The following is an 18,549-nucleotide window of genomic DNA, read 5'->3' on the forward strand; positions in this document are numbered from 1 at the left end:
TATCGGGGGTTTCAAGTGTGTTTGCATGTGGGGGGAAAGTGGGCAACCTTACTGTATTCTTCAAATTTAATTCTTGATAAATACAGGACCAGAACGGAAACAGGACCCAATCGCGTTGCGTTTCTCACAAGTTTTATTAAAGGAAAGAGGAAGGGCTCAGCCCACGATCCGGTGTTCGCTAGGCGCGGGAAGGAAGTCGCTCTGAAAGCGGAAGTGGATCTTCCGTGGCGAGCGATGGCGGAGTCGGGAACGGAAAACAAGTCAGTAGCTGGGACAGGAGAGCATAAACGTGGTCGTAAGCCGGGAAAACAGAGTAGACGCGGTCAGGATAAAAAACGGGTCGAAGCCGGAGGAAAGACAGGAGCAAAAAACAGGTGGGAGTCAGGGTCCAAAAAAGGCTTGCCTAGTGTAAACTGAGGTTAGCAGACGGACTGACAAAAGGGGACGGATAGGGGTGGGTTTAAATAAGGTTAGGGTTAGTTTTTGTCTTATCAGTCGCCCATTCACACCTAGGGACAATTTGGACCGGCCAATTCACCTGAAATGCATGTTTTTGGAACGTGGGAGGAAACCGGAGTGCCCGGAGGAAACCCACGCAAGCACGGGGAGAACATACAAACTCCGCACAGGAAGTCTGGAGCTGGATTTGAACCCACGACAGGTTCCCATGACATGAACTGTGCCGCACAAGCGCTAACCACTGCGCCGCCGTGCTGCCCCCATCCTTACTGTATTCTTCAAATTAAATTCTTGATAAATACAGGACCAGAACGGAAACAGGACCCAATCGCGTTGCGTTTTTCACAAGTTTTATTAAAGGAAAGAGGAAGGGCTCGCTAGGCACGGGAAGCAAGTCGCTCTGAAAGCGGAAGTGGATCTTCCGTGGCGAGCGATGGCGGTGTCGGGAACGGAAAACAGGTCAGTAGCTGGGACAGGAGAGCAAAAACGTGGTCGTAAGCGAGTCGTAAGCCGGGAAAACAGAGTAGACGCGGTCAGGATCAAAAACGGGTCGAAGACGGAGGAAAGACAGAAGCAAAAAACAGGTGGGAGTCAGGGTCAAAAAGGCTTGCCTAGTGTAAACTGAGGTTCGCAGACGGACTGACAAAAGGGGACAGATCGGAGTGGGTTTAAATAGTGACAGGGAGCCAATCAGAGTCCGAGGCAGTTTTGTATGCATTTGAAACGCGGTATTCGAAAGCCGATTGGGCCGATCCACAGGGGGAGGAGATCCTCCGCACGGAGGACATTTTGGACACCGTCCAGAAAGAAGGTCCTTCCCTGGCCTTGGTCCTGCTGAGCGGAGTCCAGTACTACACCGGTCAGCTCTTCGACATGGCCGCCATCACGCGTGCGGCCCACCGACAGGTGAGCGCCCTCTTCAGGATCCCGAGTAAATCGCAATGACCCTTGTGTGGACGATCCAGGGCTGCCAGGCGGGTTTCGACCTGGCCCACGCGGCGGGGAACGTGGAACTGAAGCTGCACGACTGGGAGGTGGACTTCGCCTGTTGGTGCTCTTACAAGGTCGGCCGACGGGTTTTGAAGGTCGCCCCCGACGCGCCGTGACGCCCCGCATTTGTTTGTGCAGTATTTGAACTCGGGTTGCGGGGGCATCGCCGGAGCTTTCGTCCATCGCAGACATCGGGACGCCGTCCGACCAGCGTGAGTTGGAGAAAACGCCGTTTCGGACAGTAGAATTCGTACGGGTGCTCGGAATCCGGCAGCTGGCATTGGTTTGTAGGGCATTATGGACACTTATTATGGACAGGGTTCGTACAGGTTGAAATTTGGGTGAAGCGCCTGTAAATGCTTGTAATTGTTGCCATGTATCTCAAAACGTCTGCATAGAAATAACGCTAACACTGCTCAATGGCGGCTTCACTTTGCCATTGTATTTCTTCTTCCCTCGCCATTAACGGCAGCTGGCATTAGTTTATACGGCATGAAGCGTCACTGCCCCCTAGGGGACAGGTGCCGGCCATTCTAAAACAGGGCACCATGAAATGTGTATTAGTGCAAGGATTACATATCAATTTGCCCTTGCGGTTCTTCTTCCTTCGCAATTAACGGCAGCTGGCATTAGTTTGTACGGCATGAAGCGTCACTGCCCCCTAGGGGACAGGTGCCGGCCGTTCTAAAACAGGGCACTATGAAATGTGTATTAGAGCAAAGATTAGGTATCAATTTGCCATTGCATTTCTTCTTCCTTCGCAATTAACGGCAGCTGGCATTAGTTTGTAGGGCATGAAGCGTCACTGCCCCCTAGGGGACAGGTGCCGGCCGTTCTAAAACAGGGCACTATGAAATGTGTACTAGAGCAAGGATTACGTATCAATTTGCCTTTGCATTTCTTCTTCCTTCGCAATTAACGGCAGCTGGCATTAGTTTGTAGGGCATGAAGCGTCATTGCCCCCTAGGGGACAGGTGCAGGCCGTTCTAAAACAGGGCACTATGAAATGTGTACTAGAGCAAGGATTACGTATCAATTTGCCATTGCATTTCTTCTTCCTTCGCAATTAACGGCAGCTGGCATTAGTTTATATGGCATGAAGCGTCACTGCCCCCTAGGGGACAGGTGCGGGCCGTTCTAAAACAGGGCACCATGAAATGTATATTAGTGCAAGGATTACGTATCAATTTGCCATTGCATTTCTTCTTCCTTCGCAATTAACGGCAGCTGGCATTAGTTTGTAGGGCATGAAGCGTCACTGCCCCCTAGGGGACACTCTAAAACAGGGCACTATGAAATGTGTATTAGCCTAAGGGTTACGTATCAATTATGGACATTTATTATGAGCAGGGTTCGTACGGGTGCTTGAAATCCTTGAAATTGTTTGAATTTGAATGTGTTAAGGTTTGAAAAGTAAGTGAAATTTGGCTCAAGTGCTTGCAAATGCTTGTAATTGTTGCCATGAATTTCAACCAGTCTGCTTAAAAATGATACAAACACTTCTCTCTGGTGGCCTCAATTTGCACTTGCATTTCTCCTCCTTCATCTTGATAACGGCAGCTGGCATTAGTTTGTATGGCATTGTGCTATGTAGTGTCATCGCCCCCTATGGGTTGTGCCCAAGATGACAGATACACTTAAACAGGGACCATGAATCAATCATGGACATTTTTTATAGGCAGGGTTCGTACAGGTGCTTAAAATCCTTGAAATTATTTGAATTTGAACGTGTTAAGGATTTGAAAAGTTCTTGAATTTTGGGTGAAGTGATTGTAAAGGCTTGTAATTGTTGCCATGTATCTCAACACGTCTGCTTAGAAATGACGCTAACACTGCTCACTGGCGGCTTCAATCTGCCACTGCATTTATTCTTCCCCCGCCATTAACGACAGCTGGCATTAGTTTGTACGGGATAGTTATATGACGCCCCCTATGGGACAGGCTCATGCTACACCCAAACAGGGCACTATGAAATATGTGTTAGTGGATTACGTATCAATCATGGACATTTATTATGAGCAAGGTTCGTACAGGTGCTTGAAATCCTTGAAAATGTTTGAATTTTGAAGTGTTAACAATTGAAAAGTGTTTGGGTGAAGTGCTTGGAAATGCTTGTAATTGTTGCCATGTATCTCAACAAGCCTGCTTAAAAGTTACGCCAACACTGCTCTTTGGTGGCTTCACTTTGTTATCGCATTTGGTGTTTCCTTGTGCTTAACTGCAGCTGGCATTAGTTTGTATGGCATTGTCCTTTGGAGCGTCATCGCCCTCTTCTGGTTGTGAACAGGAATCCTCCACTGCCTTGAAATCCATTTGATTCCTAGCACCGCATTATAGTATTTCTGCAGTAGTACTTTATCATAGTAGGATTTTTGTAACATATCTCTAGTATTACTGTATTTGTGTTTTTGTAGGATTTTTTTCAAGTATTTCTGTCGTCATCATTTTGAAGAATTTCTGTAGTATAACTGTTGTTTTATTTTGGTACGATTTTTCGGTAGTATTTTTGCAGTTAGTTTTTTTGAAGTATTTCCAGAGTATAATCTTTCTAATGTATTTGTAGGATTTCGTAGTATTAGTTTAGTTGCTGTTTTTGTAGTATTTCTGTTGTCAGATTTTTGTAGTATTCTGAAGTATTTTTATAGTATTATTGTACTTTGATTTTAAAGTCTTTTGTAGTATTATTACTGTAGTAATTTTGTAGCATTCCCATAGTACAATGTTTACAGTATATCTCTTGTATTTTTGAAGTATTTCCAGAGTAGAATCTTTCTATTGATTTGTAGGATTTCGTAGTATTAGTTTAGTTGCTGTTTTTGTAGTATTTCTGTTGTCAGATTTTTGTAGTATTCTGAAGTATTTTTATAGTATTATTGTACTTTGATTTTAAAGGCTTTTGTAGTATTATTACTGTAGTAATTTTGTAGCATTCCCATAGTACAATGTTTACAGTATATCTGTAGTATTTTTGTAGTATTTGCAGAGTAGAATCTTTGTAATGAATCTGTAGGATTTCGAAGAATTAGTTTACTGTAGTTGTATTTTAGTGGTATTTTTGTAGTATTTCTGCAATCAGATTTTTGTAGTATTCTGTAATATTGTTATAGTATTACTGTACTTTTATTTTCAAGTCTTTTGTAGTATTCTTACTGTAGTAATTGTGTAGCATCCCCATTGTACAATGTTTACAGTATATCTATAGTATTTTTGTAGTATTACCCTAGTTGGAATTTTGAAGTAGTTCTGTCGTACTAATTCTGTCGAAGTACTTTTGAAGTATTTCTGTCGTAATTTATGTAGCAGTAGATTTGAGTAATATTTTTACTGTATTTATATGTTGGTAGTATTCCTGTTGGAGTATTTTGAAGTATTTCCATAATAGTATCTTTGTAGTTTACTACAGACTTTAGTTTTTTTTGTCGTGTTACCGTTTTTGTAGTACTTCTGTTGTAATATTTCTGTAATAATATTTCTGTATTTCAGTATTAATGTAGTACTAATATTGTAGTATTTCTTATCAGAATGAAGAAAAAAAATAAGATGTTAGGTCGCTGTTTCTAAGCACTAAATTTGAAATTTGGTTTTGTAGTAATGCTGTAGTTTTTTGTAGTATTTTTGTAGCAGACATACAAAAGGAAACAAAGCTGGCATACCCCCACAAAAACTTTTTTCATTACTAGTAATATATCAACAAATATTTCTTTATTATATTTTGACCATTTTTGTTTGGCGGGCCGGATGAAGAAGCCTGACCGGCCGCATGTGGCCCGCGGGCCGTAGTTTGCATAGCCCACAAATGGCCCCCTGTTGCTATTAAAAATTTGATAATCGATTCCACGTAGTTCAAACCAGACCTCTACTTTCTTTTTTTTTGGTGCAGGCTTTTGGGCTGGTGGGGCCACGACCTGAAAACCCGATTCCAGATGGACAACGGTAAGTGGACTTTTTCTACCGTTGTAACGGCGCCCCCTTGTGTTTCTTAAGTAGCATTTTTGTAGTATTTATTTTATATTTCCTCTGCATTTTTTGTAGTATTATTGTAGTAGTATGTCCTTATTATTTTTGTAGTATTTCTTTTGTATTTCTTAAGTAGTATTTTTGTAGTATTTCTTTTGTATGTCCTTTGTATTTTTGTAGTATTAATGTAGTAGTATGTCCATAGTATTTTTGTAGTATTTCTTTTGTATTTCTTAAGTAGTATTTCTTTTGTATTTCTTAAGTAGTATTTTTGTAGTTTTTCTTTTGTATTTCTTAAGTAGTATGTTTGTAGTATTTCTTTTATATTTCCTCTGTATTTTTGTAGTATTATTGTAGTAGTATGTCCATAGTATTTTTGTAGTATTTCTTTTGTATTTCTTAAGTAGTATTTTTGTAGTTTTTCTTTTGTATTTCTTAAGTAGTATGTTTGTAGTATTTCTTTTATATTTCCTCTGTATTTTTGTAGTATTATTGTAGTAGTATGTCCATATTATTTTTGTAGTATTTCTTTTGTATTTCTTATGTAGTATTTTTGTAGTATTTCTTTTGTATTTCTTAAGTAGTATGTTTGTAGTATTTATTTTATATTTCCTCTGCATTTTTTGTAGTATTATTGTAGTAGTATGTCCATAGTATTTTTGTAGTATTTCTTTTGTATTTCTTAAGTAGTATTTTTGTAGTATTTCTTTTGTATTTCTTAAGTAGTATGTTTGTAGTATTTATTTTATATTTCCTCTGTTTTTTTGTAGTATTATTGTAGTAGTATGCCCATAGTATTTTTGTAGTATTTCTTTTGTATTTCTTAAGTAGTATTCTTGTAGTATTTCTTTTGTATTTCCTCTGTATTTTTGTAGTATTATTGCAATACTATTTCCATAGTATTTTTGTAGTATTTCTTTTGTATTTCTTAAGTAGTGTGTTTGTAGTATTTCTTTTGTATGTCCTTTGTATTTTTTGTAGTATTATTGTAGTAGTATTTCCATAGTATTTTTGTAGTATTTCTTTTGTATTTCTTTTGTATTTCTTAAGTAGTATTTTTGTAGTATTTCTTTTGTATTTCCTCTGTATTTTTGTAGTATTATTGCAGTACTATTTCCATAGTATTTTTTGTAGTATTTCTTTGTATTTTTTAAGTAGTGTGTTTGTAGTATTTCTTTTGTATGTCCTTTGTATTTTTTGTAGTATTATTGTAGTAGTATTTCCATAGTATTTTTGTAGTATTTCTTTTGTATTTCTTTTGTATTTCTTAAGTAGTATTTTTGTAGTATTTCTTTTGTATTTCCTCTGTATTTTTTGTAGTATTATTGTAGTAGTATTTCCATAGTATTTTTGTAGTATTTCTTTTGTATTTCTAAAGTAGTATTTCTGTAGCATTTCTTTTGTATTCCCCTGTATTTTTGTAGTATTATTGTAGTATTATTTCCATAGTATTTTTGTAATATTTCTGTTGTATTTCTTAAGTAGTATTTCTGTAGCATTTCTTTTGTATTCCCCTGTATTTTTGTAGTATTATTGTAGTATTATTTCCATAGTATTTTTGTAATATTTCTTTTGTATTTCTTAAGTAGTATTTTTGTAGTATTTCTTTTGTATTTCCTCTGTATTTTTGTAGTATTATTGCAGTACTATTTCCATAGTATTTTTTGTAGTATTTCTTTGTATTTCTTAAGTAGTGTGTTTGTAGTATTTCTTTTGTATGTCCTTTGTATTTTTTGTAGTATTATTGTAGTAGTATTTCCATAGTATTTTTGTAGTATTTCTTTTGTATTTCTTTTGTATTTCTTAAGTAGTATTTTTGTAGTATTTCTTTTGTATTTCCTCTGTATTTTTGTAGTATTATTGCAGTACTATTTCCATAGTATGTTTTGTAGTATTTCTTTTGTATTTCTTAAGTAGTATGTTTGTAGTATTTCTTTTGTATGTCCTTTGTATTTTTGTAGTATTATTGTAGTAGTATTTCCATAATATTTTCATAATATTTCTTTTGTATTTCTTAAGTAGTATTTTTGTAGTATTTCTTTTGTATTTCCTCTGTATTTTTGTAGTATTATTGTAGTACTATTTCCATAGTATTTTTTGTAGTATTTCTTTGTATTTTTTAAGTAGTGTGTTTGTAGTATTTCTTTTGTATGTCATTTGTATTTTTTGTAGTATTATTGTAGTAGTATTTCCATAGTATTTTTGTAGTATTTCTTTTGTATTTCTTTTGTATTTCTTAAGTAGTATTTTTGTAGTATTTCTTTTGTATTTCCTCTGTATTTTTTGTAGTATTATTGTAGTACTATTTCCATAGTATTTTTTGTAGTATTTCTTTGTATTTTTTAAGTAGTGTGTTTGTAGTATTTCTTTTGTATGTCCTTTGTATTTTTTGTAGTATTATTGTAGTAGTATTTCCATAGTATTTTTGTAGTATTTCTTTTGTATTTCTTTTGTATTTCTTAAGTAGTATTTTTGTAGTATTTCTTTTGTATTTCCTCTGTATTTTTTGTAGTATTATTGTAGTAGTATTTCCATAGTATTTTTGTAGTATTTCTTTTGTATTTCTAAAGTAGTATTTCTGTAGCATTTCTTTTGTATTCCCCTGTATTTTTGTAGTATTTCTTTTGTATTTCTAAAGTAGTATTTCTGTAGCATTTCTTTTGTATTCCCCTGTATTTTTTGTAGTATTATTGTAGTAATATTTCCATAGTATTTTAGTAGTATTTCTTTTGTATTTCTTAAGTAGTATTTCTTTTGTATTTCCTCTGTATTTTTTGTAGTATTTATTGTAGTAGTATTTCTATAGTATTTTTGTAGTATTTCTTTGGTATTTCTGTAGCATTTCTTTTGTATTCCCCTGTATTTTTTGTAGTATTATTGTAGTAATATTTCCATAGTATTTTAGTAGTATTTCTTTTGTATTTCTTAAGTAGTATTTCTGTAGCATTTCTTTTGTATTCCCCTTTTAATAATCACGATAATTGATAACTCTAAACAATACCGTCACAGTTTTAGAGCTCCTGCCCGGCGTGAAAGGCTTTCGACTCTCCAACCAGCCCGTTCTCCTGGTCTGCCCCCTACAGGCCAGTTTGGAGGTACTGCAGCACATTTATTTTTCACCTTTCACCTTAAAATCAAAATCTATTTGTAAAACTGTGAAACATTTAATGTGTCATTCTTTTTTGGGGAGTCCTAAAGCAGGGAATTACAATCATCTATTTGGAGGAAATCCATAGAGCAAGGAATTACAATAAAAGCATGCATTGGCTATCAAGAAACAGATTAGGAGCAGGACCCAAAAGCGTGACGTTCTCACAGAAGCCTTTTATTTTTCGGGAAATGGGGAGTCATGCATGTTAGGCAGCGGTCTGGCGTGGAATGATAGGAAGCCAGAGGCTGACGAGATCGATACCAATTGCCCGAGTTGATATCGGACGGATGGGGTCGATACTGGACAGGACGGGACAAACAGGATAGATAATATGTCAGGATATCGAAAATCAACTTGACAAACTAGATGGGAACGAAAGCTGGAGAGAATAATAAACAGGACAAAAATAGACGAAAAAAAAACTGGAAACCGAAATGAAACAGGACAAAATAAACGGGAACAATGCCAGACAGGAAGTACCAACAGGAATAGTCGAAACCCACGCCTTGCAGGGCAGAGGTTCGTTGACAGGCTGACAAAGGAAAAATGAGAGCACTGAGCTTAAAATAGACGGAAAGCCAATCTGTCAATGAGCCACAGCTGGCGCCACACGGGCGGGGCCAATTGGGCGCCATGGCAACCGTGACATCCGCACCTCCTATCTTGCCTGGGAAAAAAAATGGGTGGAGTCTAGCTATATTCTCATATAGTTTTTAAATGGAAAATTGAAATTACTTTTCGGGAGTCCAGAGAACAAAGAATTATATTTATCATACAAGAGGAATATTATTAGGGTTTTAAAATAAGGTTTTGGCCTAAAACGAATTTTTAGGATTTATACTAAGGTTTCAACTTGATATTAATGTTTTAAAGTGCTTTTTCATTTTTTTAGGGTTTTGAAATGCCATATTGGATTTATATCAGGGTTTCAAACTCGGATTTTGGCTCCAAATCAGGGTTTTAAAAGATTTTTAGGGTTTCTAACTAAGGTTTCTGACCCAAATTAGGGATTTAAAGCATTTCGAGGGTTCTGTAGAGTGTCGAGGGTTTGAAAGAATTCTTTGGGTTTCCAACTAGGGTTTCAACCTCAAACTAAGCTTTAAGACCGGTTATAGGGTTTTAAACCGGGGTTTCCAACAACGGTTTAAAGCGTTCTCAGGGTTTTCAGCTAGTGTTTCCAACTCAGATGTTGGCTCCAAATTAGGGTTTTAAAAGATTTTTAGGGTTTCTAACTAAGGTTTCTGACCCAAATTAGGGATTTAAAACATTTCGAGGGTTCTGTAGGGGGTCGAGGGTTTGAAAGAATTCTTTGGGTTTCCAACTAGGGTTTCAACCTCAAACTAAGCTTTAAGACCGGTTATAGGGTTTTAAACCGGGGTTTCCAACAACGGTTTAAAGCGTTCTCAGGGTTTTCAGCTAGTGTTTCCAACTCAGATGTTGGCTCCAAATTAGGGTTTTAAAAGATTTTTAGGGTTTCTAACTAAGGTTTCTGACCCAAATTAGGGATTTAAAACATTTCGAGGGTTCTGTAGGGGGTCGAGGGTTTGAAAGAATTCTTTGGGTTTCCAACTAGGGTTTCAACCTCAAACTAAGCTTTAAGACCGGTTATAGGGTTTTAAACCGGGGTTTCCAACAACGGTTTAAAGCGTTCACAGGGTTTTCAGCTAGTGTTTCCAACTCAGATGTTGGCTCCAAATTAGGGTTTTAAAAGATTTTTAGGGTTTCTAACTGAGGTTTCTGACCCAAATTAGGGATTTAAAGCATTTTGAGGGTTCTGTAGAGTGTCGAGGGTTTGAAAGAATTCTTTGGGTTTCCAACTAGGGTTTCAACCTCAAACTAAGCTTTAAGACCGGTTATAGGGTTTTAAACCGGGGTTTCCAACAACGGTTTAAAGCGTTCACAGGGTTTTCAGCTAGTGTTTCCAACTCAGATGTTGGCTCCAAATTAGGGTTTTAAAAGATTTTTAGGGTTTCTAACTGAGGTTTCTGACCCAAATTAGGGATTTAAAGCATTTTGAGGGTTCTGTAGAGTGTCGAGGGTTTGAAAGAATTCTTTGGGTTTCCAACTAGGGTTTCAACCTCAAACTAAGCTTTAAGACCGGTTATAGGGTTTGAAACCGGGGTTTCCAACAACGGTTTAAAGCGTTCACAGGGTTTTCAGCTAGGGTTTCCAACTCAGATGTTGGCTCCAAATTAGGGTTTTAAAAGATTTTTAGGGTTTCTAACTAAGGTTTCTGACCCAAATTAGGGATTTAAAGCATTTCGAGGGTTCTGTAGAGTGTCGAGGGTTTGAAAGAATTTTTTGGGTTTCCAACTAGGGTTTCAACCTCAAACTAAGCTTTAAGACCGGTTATAGGGTTTTAAACCGGTGTTTCCAACAACGGTTTAAAGCGTTCTCAGGGTTTTCAGCTAGTGTTTCCAACTCAGATGTTGGCTCCAAATTAGGGTTTTAAAAGATTTTTAGGGTTTCTAACTAAGGTTTCTGACCCAAATTAGGGATTTAAAGCATTTCGAGGGTTCTGTAGAGTGTCGAGGGTTTGAAAGAATTTTTTGGGTTTCCAACTAGGGTTTCACCTCAAACTAAGCTTTAAAAGTGGTTATAGGGTTTGAAACTGGGGTTTCAAACAAGGGTTTAAAGTGTTCTCAGGGTTTTCAGCCAGGGTTTCCAACTCGGATTTTTGCTCCAAATTAGGGTTTTAAAAGATTTTTAGGGTTTCTAACTAAGGTTTCTGACCCAATTTAGGGATTTAAAGCATTTCGAGGGTTCTGTAGAGTGTCGAGGGTTTGAAAGAATTCTTTGGGTTTCCAACTAAGGTTTCAACCTCAAACTAAGCTTTAAGACCGGTTATAGGGTTTTAAACTGGGGTTTCAAACAAGGGTTTAAAGCGTTCTCAGGGTTTTCAGCCAGGGTTTCCAACTCGGATTTTGGCTCCAAATTAGGGTTTTAAAAGATTTTTAGGGTTTCTAACTAAGGTTTCTGACCCAATTTAGGGATTTAAAGCATTTCGAGGGTTCTGTAGAGTGTCGAGGGTTTGAAAGAATTTTTTGGGTTTCCAACTAGGGTTTCACCTCAAACTAAGCTTTAAAAGTGGTTATAGGGTTTGAAACTGGGGTTTCAAACAAGGGTTTAAAGCGTTCTCAGGGTTTCCAACTCGGATTTTGGCTCCAAATTAGGGTTTTAAAAGAATTTTAGGGTTTCGAACTAAGGGTTTCAAACTTGGGTTTTGGCTTTTTATTAGGGTTTTACAGCATTTTTAGGGTTTCAGCCTCTAAAGATTAATGTCAAAGAATAATGTCAGGACCAGAACGGAAACAGGACCCAATTGCGTTGCGTTTCTCACAAGTTTTATTAAAGGAAAAAGGAAGGGCTCAGTTCACGATCCGGTGTTCGCTAGGCGCGGGAAGCAAGTCGCTCTTCCGTGGCAAGCGATGGCGGTGTCGGGAACGGAAAACAGGTCAGAAGCCGGGACAGGAGAGCAAAATCGTGGTCGGGGTCGTAAGCGAGTCGTAAGCCGGGAAAAGAGAGTCGACGTGGTCGGGGACAAAAAGAGGTCGAAAGCCGGGACGGGAGAGTAGACGTGGTCAGGATCAAAAACGAGTCGAAGCCTGGGGAAAGACAGGAGCAAGAAACAGGTGGGAGTCAGGGTCGAAAAAGGCTTGCCTAGTGTTAACTGAGGTTCGCAGAGGGACTGACAAAAGGGGATAGACAGGAGTGGGTTTGAATAGGGACAGAGAGACAATCAGAGTCCGAGGCAGTTAGCGCCAAAGGAGTGTGCACAGCTGAGTCACATCAGTAATCATGACACTGCGGGCTGTTACAGACTATTATGACACCATCCCCTGATCTAAAACCCACATGAGGGCAAGGAAAAACTCAAAAACTTCAGCTCGAGGAAAATGAAGAAACCTTAAGAAGGGACCGCACATGAGGTTTTTAAATCTTTGAACTAGGGTTTCAAACTTGGGTTTTGGCTCTTTATAAGGGGTTTTACAGCGTTTTTAGGGTTTCAGCCTCAAAGTAAAGTTTTTAAAGCGGTTTTATTTTTTTACACTAAGGTTTTAAATTATGGTTTCAGCTTATATTATGGTTTCAAAGATTTTTTTAGCATTTATAACTAGTTTTTGGGTACATATTAGGGTTTCAAAAGAGGGTTTTGGCTATTAATTAGGGTTTTAACTACTTTTTAGAGTTTCAAAGTAGGGTTTTTGGCTATACATTAGGGTTTTAACTCCTTTTAAGGGTTTCAAAGTAGGGTTTTTTGGCGTCGTATGAGGATTTTAGAGGGTTTTTAGACTTTCAAATTGGGGTTACATATTCATATGAGGGGTTTGAAGCATTCTTTAGGGTTTCGAACTAGGGTTTTAGCTTCAAATTTGAAGGGTTTCTCTGGTTTCAAACAAGGTTTTGTCTTCTTATCAGGGCTTGACTAGTGTAAACTGAGGTTCGCAGACGGACTGACAAAAGGGGAGAGATGGGGGTGGGTTTAAATAGGGTTAGGGTTAGTTTTTGTCTTATCAGGGGTTTCAAGTGTATTTGCAAGTGGGGAAAATGGGCAAACCTTATTGTATTCTTCAAATTAAATTCTTGATAATGTCAGGACCAGAACGGAAACAGGACCCAATTGCGTTACGTTTCTCAAAAGTTTTGTTAAAGGAAAGAGGAAGGGCTCGATCCGGTGTTCGCTAGGCGCGGGAAGCAAGTCGCTCTGAACACGGAAGTGGAGCTTCCGTGGAAAGCGATGGCGGTGTCGGGAACGGAAAACAGGTCAGTAGCCGGGACAGGAGAACAAAAACGTGGTCGGGGTCGGAAGCGAGTCGAAAATCGGGACAGGAGAGTAGACGTGGTCAGGATCAAAAACGGGTCGAAGTCGGGGGAAAGACAGGAGCAAGAAACAGGTGGGAGTCAGGGTCGAAAAAGGCTTGCCTAGAGTTAACTGAGGTTCGCAGACGGACTGACAAAAGGGGATAGACAGGAGTGGGTTTGAATAGGGACTGAGAGCCAATCAGAGTCCGAGGCAGTTAGCGCCAAAGGAGCGGGCACAGGTGAGTCAAATCAGTAACCATGATTGATAATCATGGTAACCATGGCGACAGACGCCATATTTCCTCCGTTGAAGAAAATCTGACTTTGCCTTTCAGATTTTTAACATGACCAGCATGAAGATGCTCCGTAAAAAGTCGGTCCTGCTGACGGGCTATTTAGAGCATCTGATTGGCTGCTACTACAAGGAAGACCCCGCCCACCCCGAACGGCCTCACATCAGCATCATCACCCCCGGCAACCCGGACGAGCGAGGATGCCAACTCTCGCTCTGCTTCTCGGCGCCCGTATGGCAAATTTTCCAGGAGCTGGAGAAAAGGGGCGTGGTCGTAAGTCGCCGCCGCCCACCGTCTCCGTGATTGGCTGACGTGAATTTTGACGTCGTGTTTTGCCCCGCCCACAGTGCGACATGCGCCATCCTAGGGTTCTTCGCGTCGCACCCGTCCCCATCTACTCTTCTTTCGAAGACGTATATCGTTTCGTGCGATGTTTGAGGGAGGCTGTGGATGCTAGCTTCCAGGAAACGGAAAATTCCCAAAGAACACTTTCAAAATAAGACCGAGAGGCATCTCGGAAAAAAGCCAAGAGCAAGTACAAGAAAATCCAGTATACAAGTTATTCAAAGATCTACATCACTTCGTATGATGTTTGAGGAGTGCCGCACACGCCATTTTCCAGGTAACAGGAAATTCCGAAAAGACGCTTTCAAAATAAGACTAGCATAAAATTCTGAGAAAAAAATGGAAACCGAGAATGAGAAAAGCCCATCTAGAATTCCATCCACAATCCCCATCACTTCGTTGATGTTTGAGGGAGGCTGTGGACGCCAATTACCAGGAAACAGGAAATCCCCCAAAGACACTTTCAAAATAAGACTAGGAGAAAATTAGGATTGTGAAAAACAAGTCTAAGAAAAGTCCAACTACAATTCCCTCCACGACCTACATTGCTTCTTACAATGTTTGAGGGACGCTGTGGATGCCAGCTTCCCAGAAACAGGAAACTCCCAGAGACACTTTCAATATAAAAGCAGGAGAAAAGTCAGAGAAAATATCGAACATAGATCAAGAAAATCCCATCTACAATTCATTCAAAGATATACACCGCTTCGTATGATGTTTGAGGAGTGCCGCACACGCCGTTTTTCAGGTAACAGGAAATTCCGAAAAGACACTTTCAAAATAAGACTAGCATAAAATTCAGAGAAAAAAAATGGAAACCGACAATCGGAAAGCATCTCCAATTCCTTTCGCGATTCCCATCGCTTCGTTTGATGTTTGCGGGATGCCGTGGACGCCAGCTACCAGGAAAAAGGAAATCCCCCAAAGACACTTTCAAAATAAGACCAGGAGAAAATTTAGAGTGTGAAAAACAAGTGTAAGAAAAGCCTAACTACAATTTGTTCAAAGATGTACATTGCTTCTTAAAATCTTCGAGGGACACCGTGGACGCCAGCTTCCCAGAAACAGGAAACTCCCAAAGACACTTTCAAAATAAAAGCGGTCAAAAATTCAGAGAAAATATGGAACATAGAACAAGAAAATCCCATCTACAATTCCTTCAAAGACTTACATCGCTTCGTATGATGTTTGATGAATGCCGTGGATGCCAGCTTCCAGGAAACAGGAAACCCCTCAAAGACACTTTCAAAATAAGAGCACATGAAAATTTCGAGTGTGGAAAACTAGTATAAGAAAAACACATCTCCAATTCTCTCCACGACAAAGATAGCTTCTTACAATGTTCGAGGGACACCGTGAACGCCAATTTACCAGAAACAGGAAATCCCCCCAAATCACTTTCAAAATAAGACCAGAACAAAAACTCTAGAGAAACAAGTGGAAAGAAGTATAAGAAAAGCCCAACTACAATTCGTTCAAAGCCGTACATTGCTCCTTAAAATGTTTGAGGGACGCCGTGGACGCCAGCTTCCAAGAAACAGGAAATCCCCCAAAGACACTTTCAAAATAAGACCAGCAGAAAATTCCGACAACAAATGGAAACAAACTATAAGAAAATCCCATCTACAATTCCTTCAATAACTTACATCACTTCTTAAAATGTTTGAGGGACACTGTGGACATCAGCTTCCAGGAAACAGGAAATCCCCTACAGACACTTTCAAAATAAAACCATGAGAGATTTCTGAAAAAAAGTCGACTCAATTGTGGAAATTGTGCTGAAATAAAAAAGTGAACGGTCCAAAAAGAGTGAAAATATTGTGTGTTCTTTCAAAAAGAGGGAGGTCAAAAGAATTGGGAGAGAGCTTTATTAAAGGGCCAGTGTGTCATCTATAGCGACACCTAGTGGTGTAAAAATGCTCAATTCGATTTATTAATATGTATTCATTAAATTAATAGTTTGAAAAGAGAGTTTGGGTTTGCTTTGGGGTCTGTGTGTTTGACGGTTCGGGTTTAGGATAAGGATTAGGGGTTTGAAGTCCACGCCCTAGTTTTAAACCCTAGTTTGAAACCTTTATTGGAAGCAGTGTTCCCTCTAAGCTGCGCACACAAGAAAATCTTGCCAGCGCACAAAAATCGGGGCTCAAAATTACTAATTAAGAAGCGAATTAAGTCAAAGTTACAGTGCATGAAGTCGAGTCGAAGGAGAACGAAGTTGAGTAAAGTTAGTAGAGTTTGTCGAGAACCGGCTTCTTCGGCTCGGCTCACTAAAAGGAACCGGCTCTTTTGGGTCCTAAACGGCTCTTCGGGTTGTTTTTGCTTCTTTCATCCCAATATGACCAAATATTATGTAAAATTATGCACAAGATGACGTAAAGGAAGGGGGGAATAGAACAAAAAAGAAAAAAATACCAAAATGAAAAAGTAGTGAAAATCTGAGAAAAAAAGAAACAAAAAGAAGAAAAAAAAAACAGGAAAAATTTAGAAAAAAAAGCCAGAAAAAAAGAAAAGAAAGAAATGTAGGAAAAAAAAGTAAATAGAGAACAAAAAGAAAAAAGTAACAGCTCGGAAAAAATAAACACAATGAGATTTTTTTTAAAGGAATTTGAAAAAAGTAGAAAAAAAACACGTAAAAAAGAAGAAAAAGTTTGTGTTGCATTCAAATAATTTCTAATGATATCAAGTGAATTGGACAGCACGGCGGCGCAGTGGTTAGCGCGTGAGCGGCACAGTTCTTGGGAACCTCCTGCGTGGGTTCAAATCCGGACTGCCTGTGCGGGGTTTGCATGTTCTCCCCGTGCTTGTGTGGGTTTCCTCCGGGCACTCCGGTTTCCTCCCACATTCAAAAACATGCATTTCAGGTGAATTGGTCCAAATTGTCCCTAGGTGTGAATGAGCGAGCGAGTTGTCTGTCCCGGTGTACCCTGCGATTGGCTGGCAACCAGTTCATGATGTCCCCTTCCCACTGCTCGAAGTCAGCTGGGCAAAATGTAACATGATGTCAAGTTTTGGTCATGTTTGATAATTAATTATCTTGCCATACATGGGATTATGGTGGCTCACTGTTGTTTCAAGCGTTGCTCACCGACTTTGTGTCAACGCTCAGACCCGTAAGGAAAATTGATTGGAAGCCCTAAATCCAGTTCATAACCCTAGATTCAAACCCTAATTTTAGGATTCAAAACCGTCCTAAGTAATTATAAATAGGGTATGGGTTTCATATTATGGTTTTAAAACCTCATCTCATCTCATTAGCTGCACCGCTTATCCTCAGTAGGGTCACGGGGGTGCTGGAGCCCATCCCAGCAATCATCGGGCAGTGGGCAGGGGACACCCTGAACTGGTTGCCAGCCAATCGCAGGGCACACGGAGACAGACAACTCACTCGCTCATTCACACCTAGGGACAATTTGGACCGGCCAATTCACCTGAAATGCATGTTTTTGGAACGTGGGAGTGCCCGGAGGAAACCCACGCAAGCATGGGGAGAACATACAAACTCCGCACAGGAAGTCTGGAGCTGGAATTGAACCCACGCAGGAAGTTCCCATGACTTGAACTGTGCCACACATGCGTTAACCACTGCACCGCTTATCCTCATTAGGGTCGCGGGGGTGCTGGAGCCCATCCCAGCAATCATCGGGCAGTGGGCAGGGGACACCCTGAACTGGTTGCCAGCCAATCGCAGGGCACACGGGGACAGACAACTCACTCGCTCATTCACACCTAGGGACAATTTGGACCGGCCAATCCACCTGAAATGCATGTTTTTGGAATGTGGGAGGAAACCGGAGTGCCCGGAGGAAACCCACGCAAGCACGGGGAGAACATACAAACTCCGCACAGGAAGTCTGGAGCTGGACTTGAACCCACGCAGGAGGTTCCCATGACTTGAACTGTGCCACACATGCGTTAACCACTGCACCGCTTATCCTCATTAGGGTCGCGGGGGTGCTGGAGCCCATCCCAGCAATCATCGGGCAGTGGGCAGGGGACACCCTGAACAGGTTGCCAACCAATCGCAGGGCACACGGGGACAGACAACTCACTCGCTCATTCACACCTAGAGACAATTTGGACCGGCCAATCCACCTGAAATGCATGTCTTTGGAATGTGGGAGGAAACCCACGCAAGCACGGGGAGAACATGCAAACTCCGCACAGGAAGTCTGGAGCTGGACTTGAACCCACGCAGGAGGTTCCCATGACTTGAACTGTGCCACACATGCGTTAACCACTGCACCGCTTATCCTCATTAGGGTCGCGGGGGTGCTGGAGCCCATCCCAGCAATCATCGGGCAGTGGGCAGGGGACACCCTGAACTGGTTGCCAGCCAATCGCAGGGCACACGGAGACAGACAACTCACTCGCTCATTCACACCTGGGGACAATTTGGACCGGCCAATTCACCTGAAATGCATGTTTTTGGAATGTGGGAGGAAACCGGAGTGCCCGGAGGAAACCCACGCAAGCACGGGGAGAACATGCAAACTCCGCACAGGAAGTCTGGAGCTGGACTTGAACCCACGCAGGAGGTTCCCGTGACTTGAA

General features: G+C 40.2%; 1 protein-coding gene across 2 annotated transcripts in view; it reads left to right on the forward strand.

The window, feature by feature from the left end:
- The window catches only part of kynu (kynureninase), a 45,985-nt gene extending 30,171 nt beyond the window's left edge, over positions 1-15,814 (forward strand). For both annotated transcript variants that reach the window (XM_088330565.1, XM_088330566.1), the window contains exons 8-14: positions 1,219-1,365; positions 1,425-1,523; positions 1,588-1,661; positions 5,330-5,382; positions 8,416-8,501; positions 13,696-13,926; positions 14,001-15,814. In XM_088330565.1, coding sequence (XP_088186691.1) covers positions 1,219-1,365; positions 1,425-1,523; positions 1,588-1,661; positions 5,330-5,382; positions 8,416-8,501; positions 13,696-13,926; positions 14,001-14,153 — 843 coding nt within the window. In that variant the 3' untranslated portion in view covers positions 14,154-15,814. The remainder of the gene's footprint in view (positions 1-1,218; positions 1,366-1,424; positions 1,524-1,587; positions 1,662-5,329; positions 5,383-8,415; positions 8,502-13,695; positions 13,927-14,000) is intronic.
- Positions 15,815-18,549: the final 2,735 nt, after the last annotated feature.

This window comes from Urocampus carinirostris, chromosome 3, assembly GCF_059441175.1.
Source record: "Urocampus carinirostris isolate Australia breed hairy pipefish chromosome 3, RoL_Ucar_1.0, whole genome shotgun sequence".
Lineage (NCBI taxonomy): Eukaryota > Metazoa > Chordata > Actinopteri > Syngnathiformes > Syngnathidae > Urocampus > Urocampus carinirostris.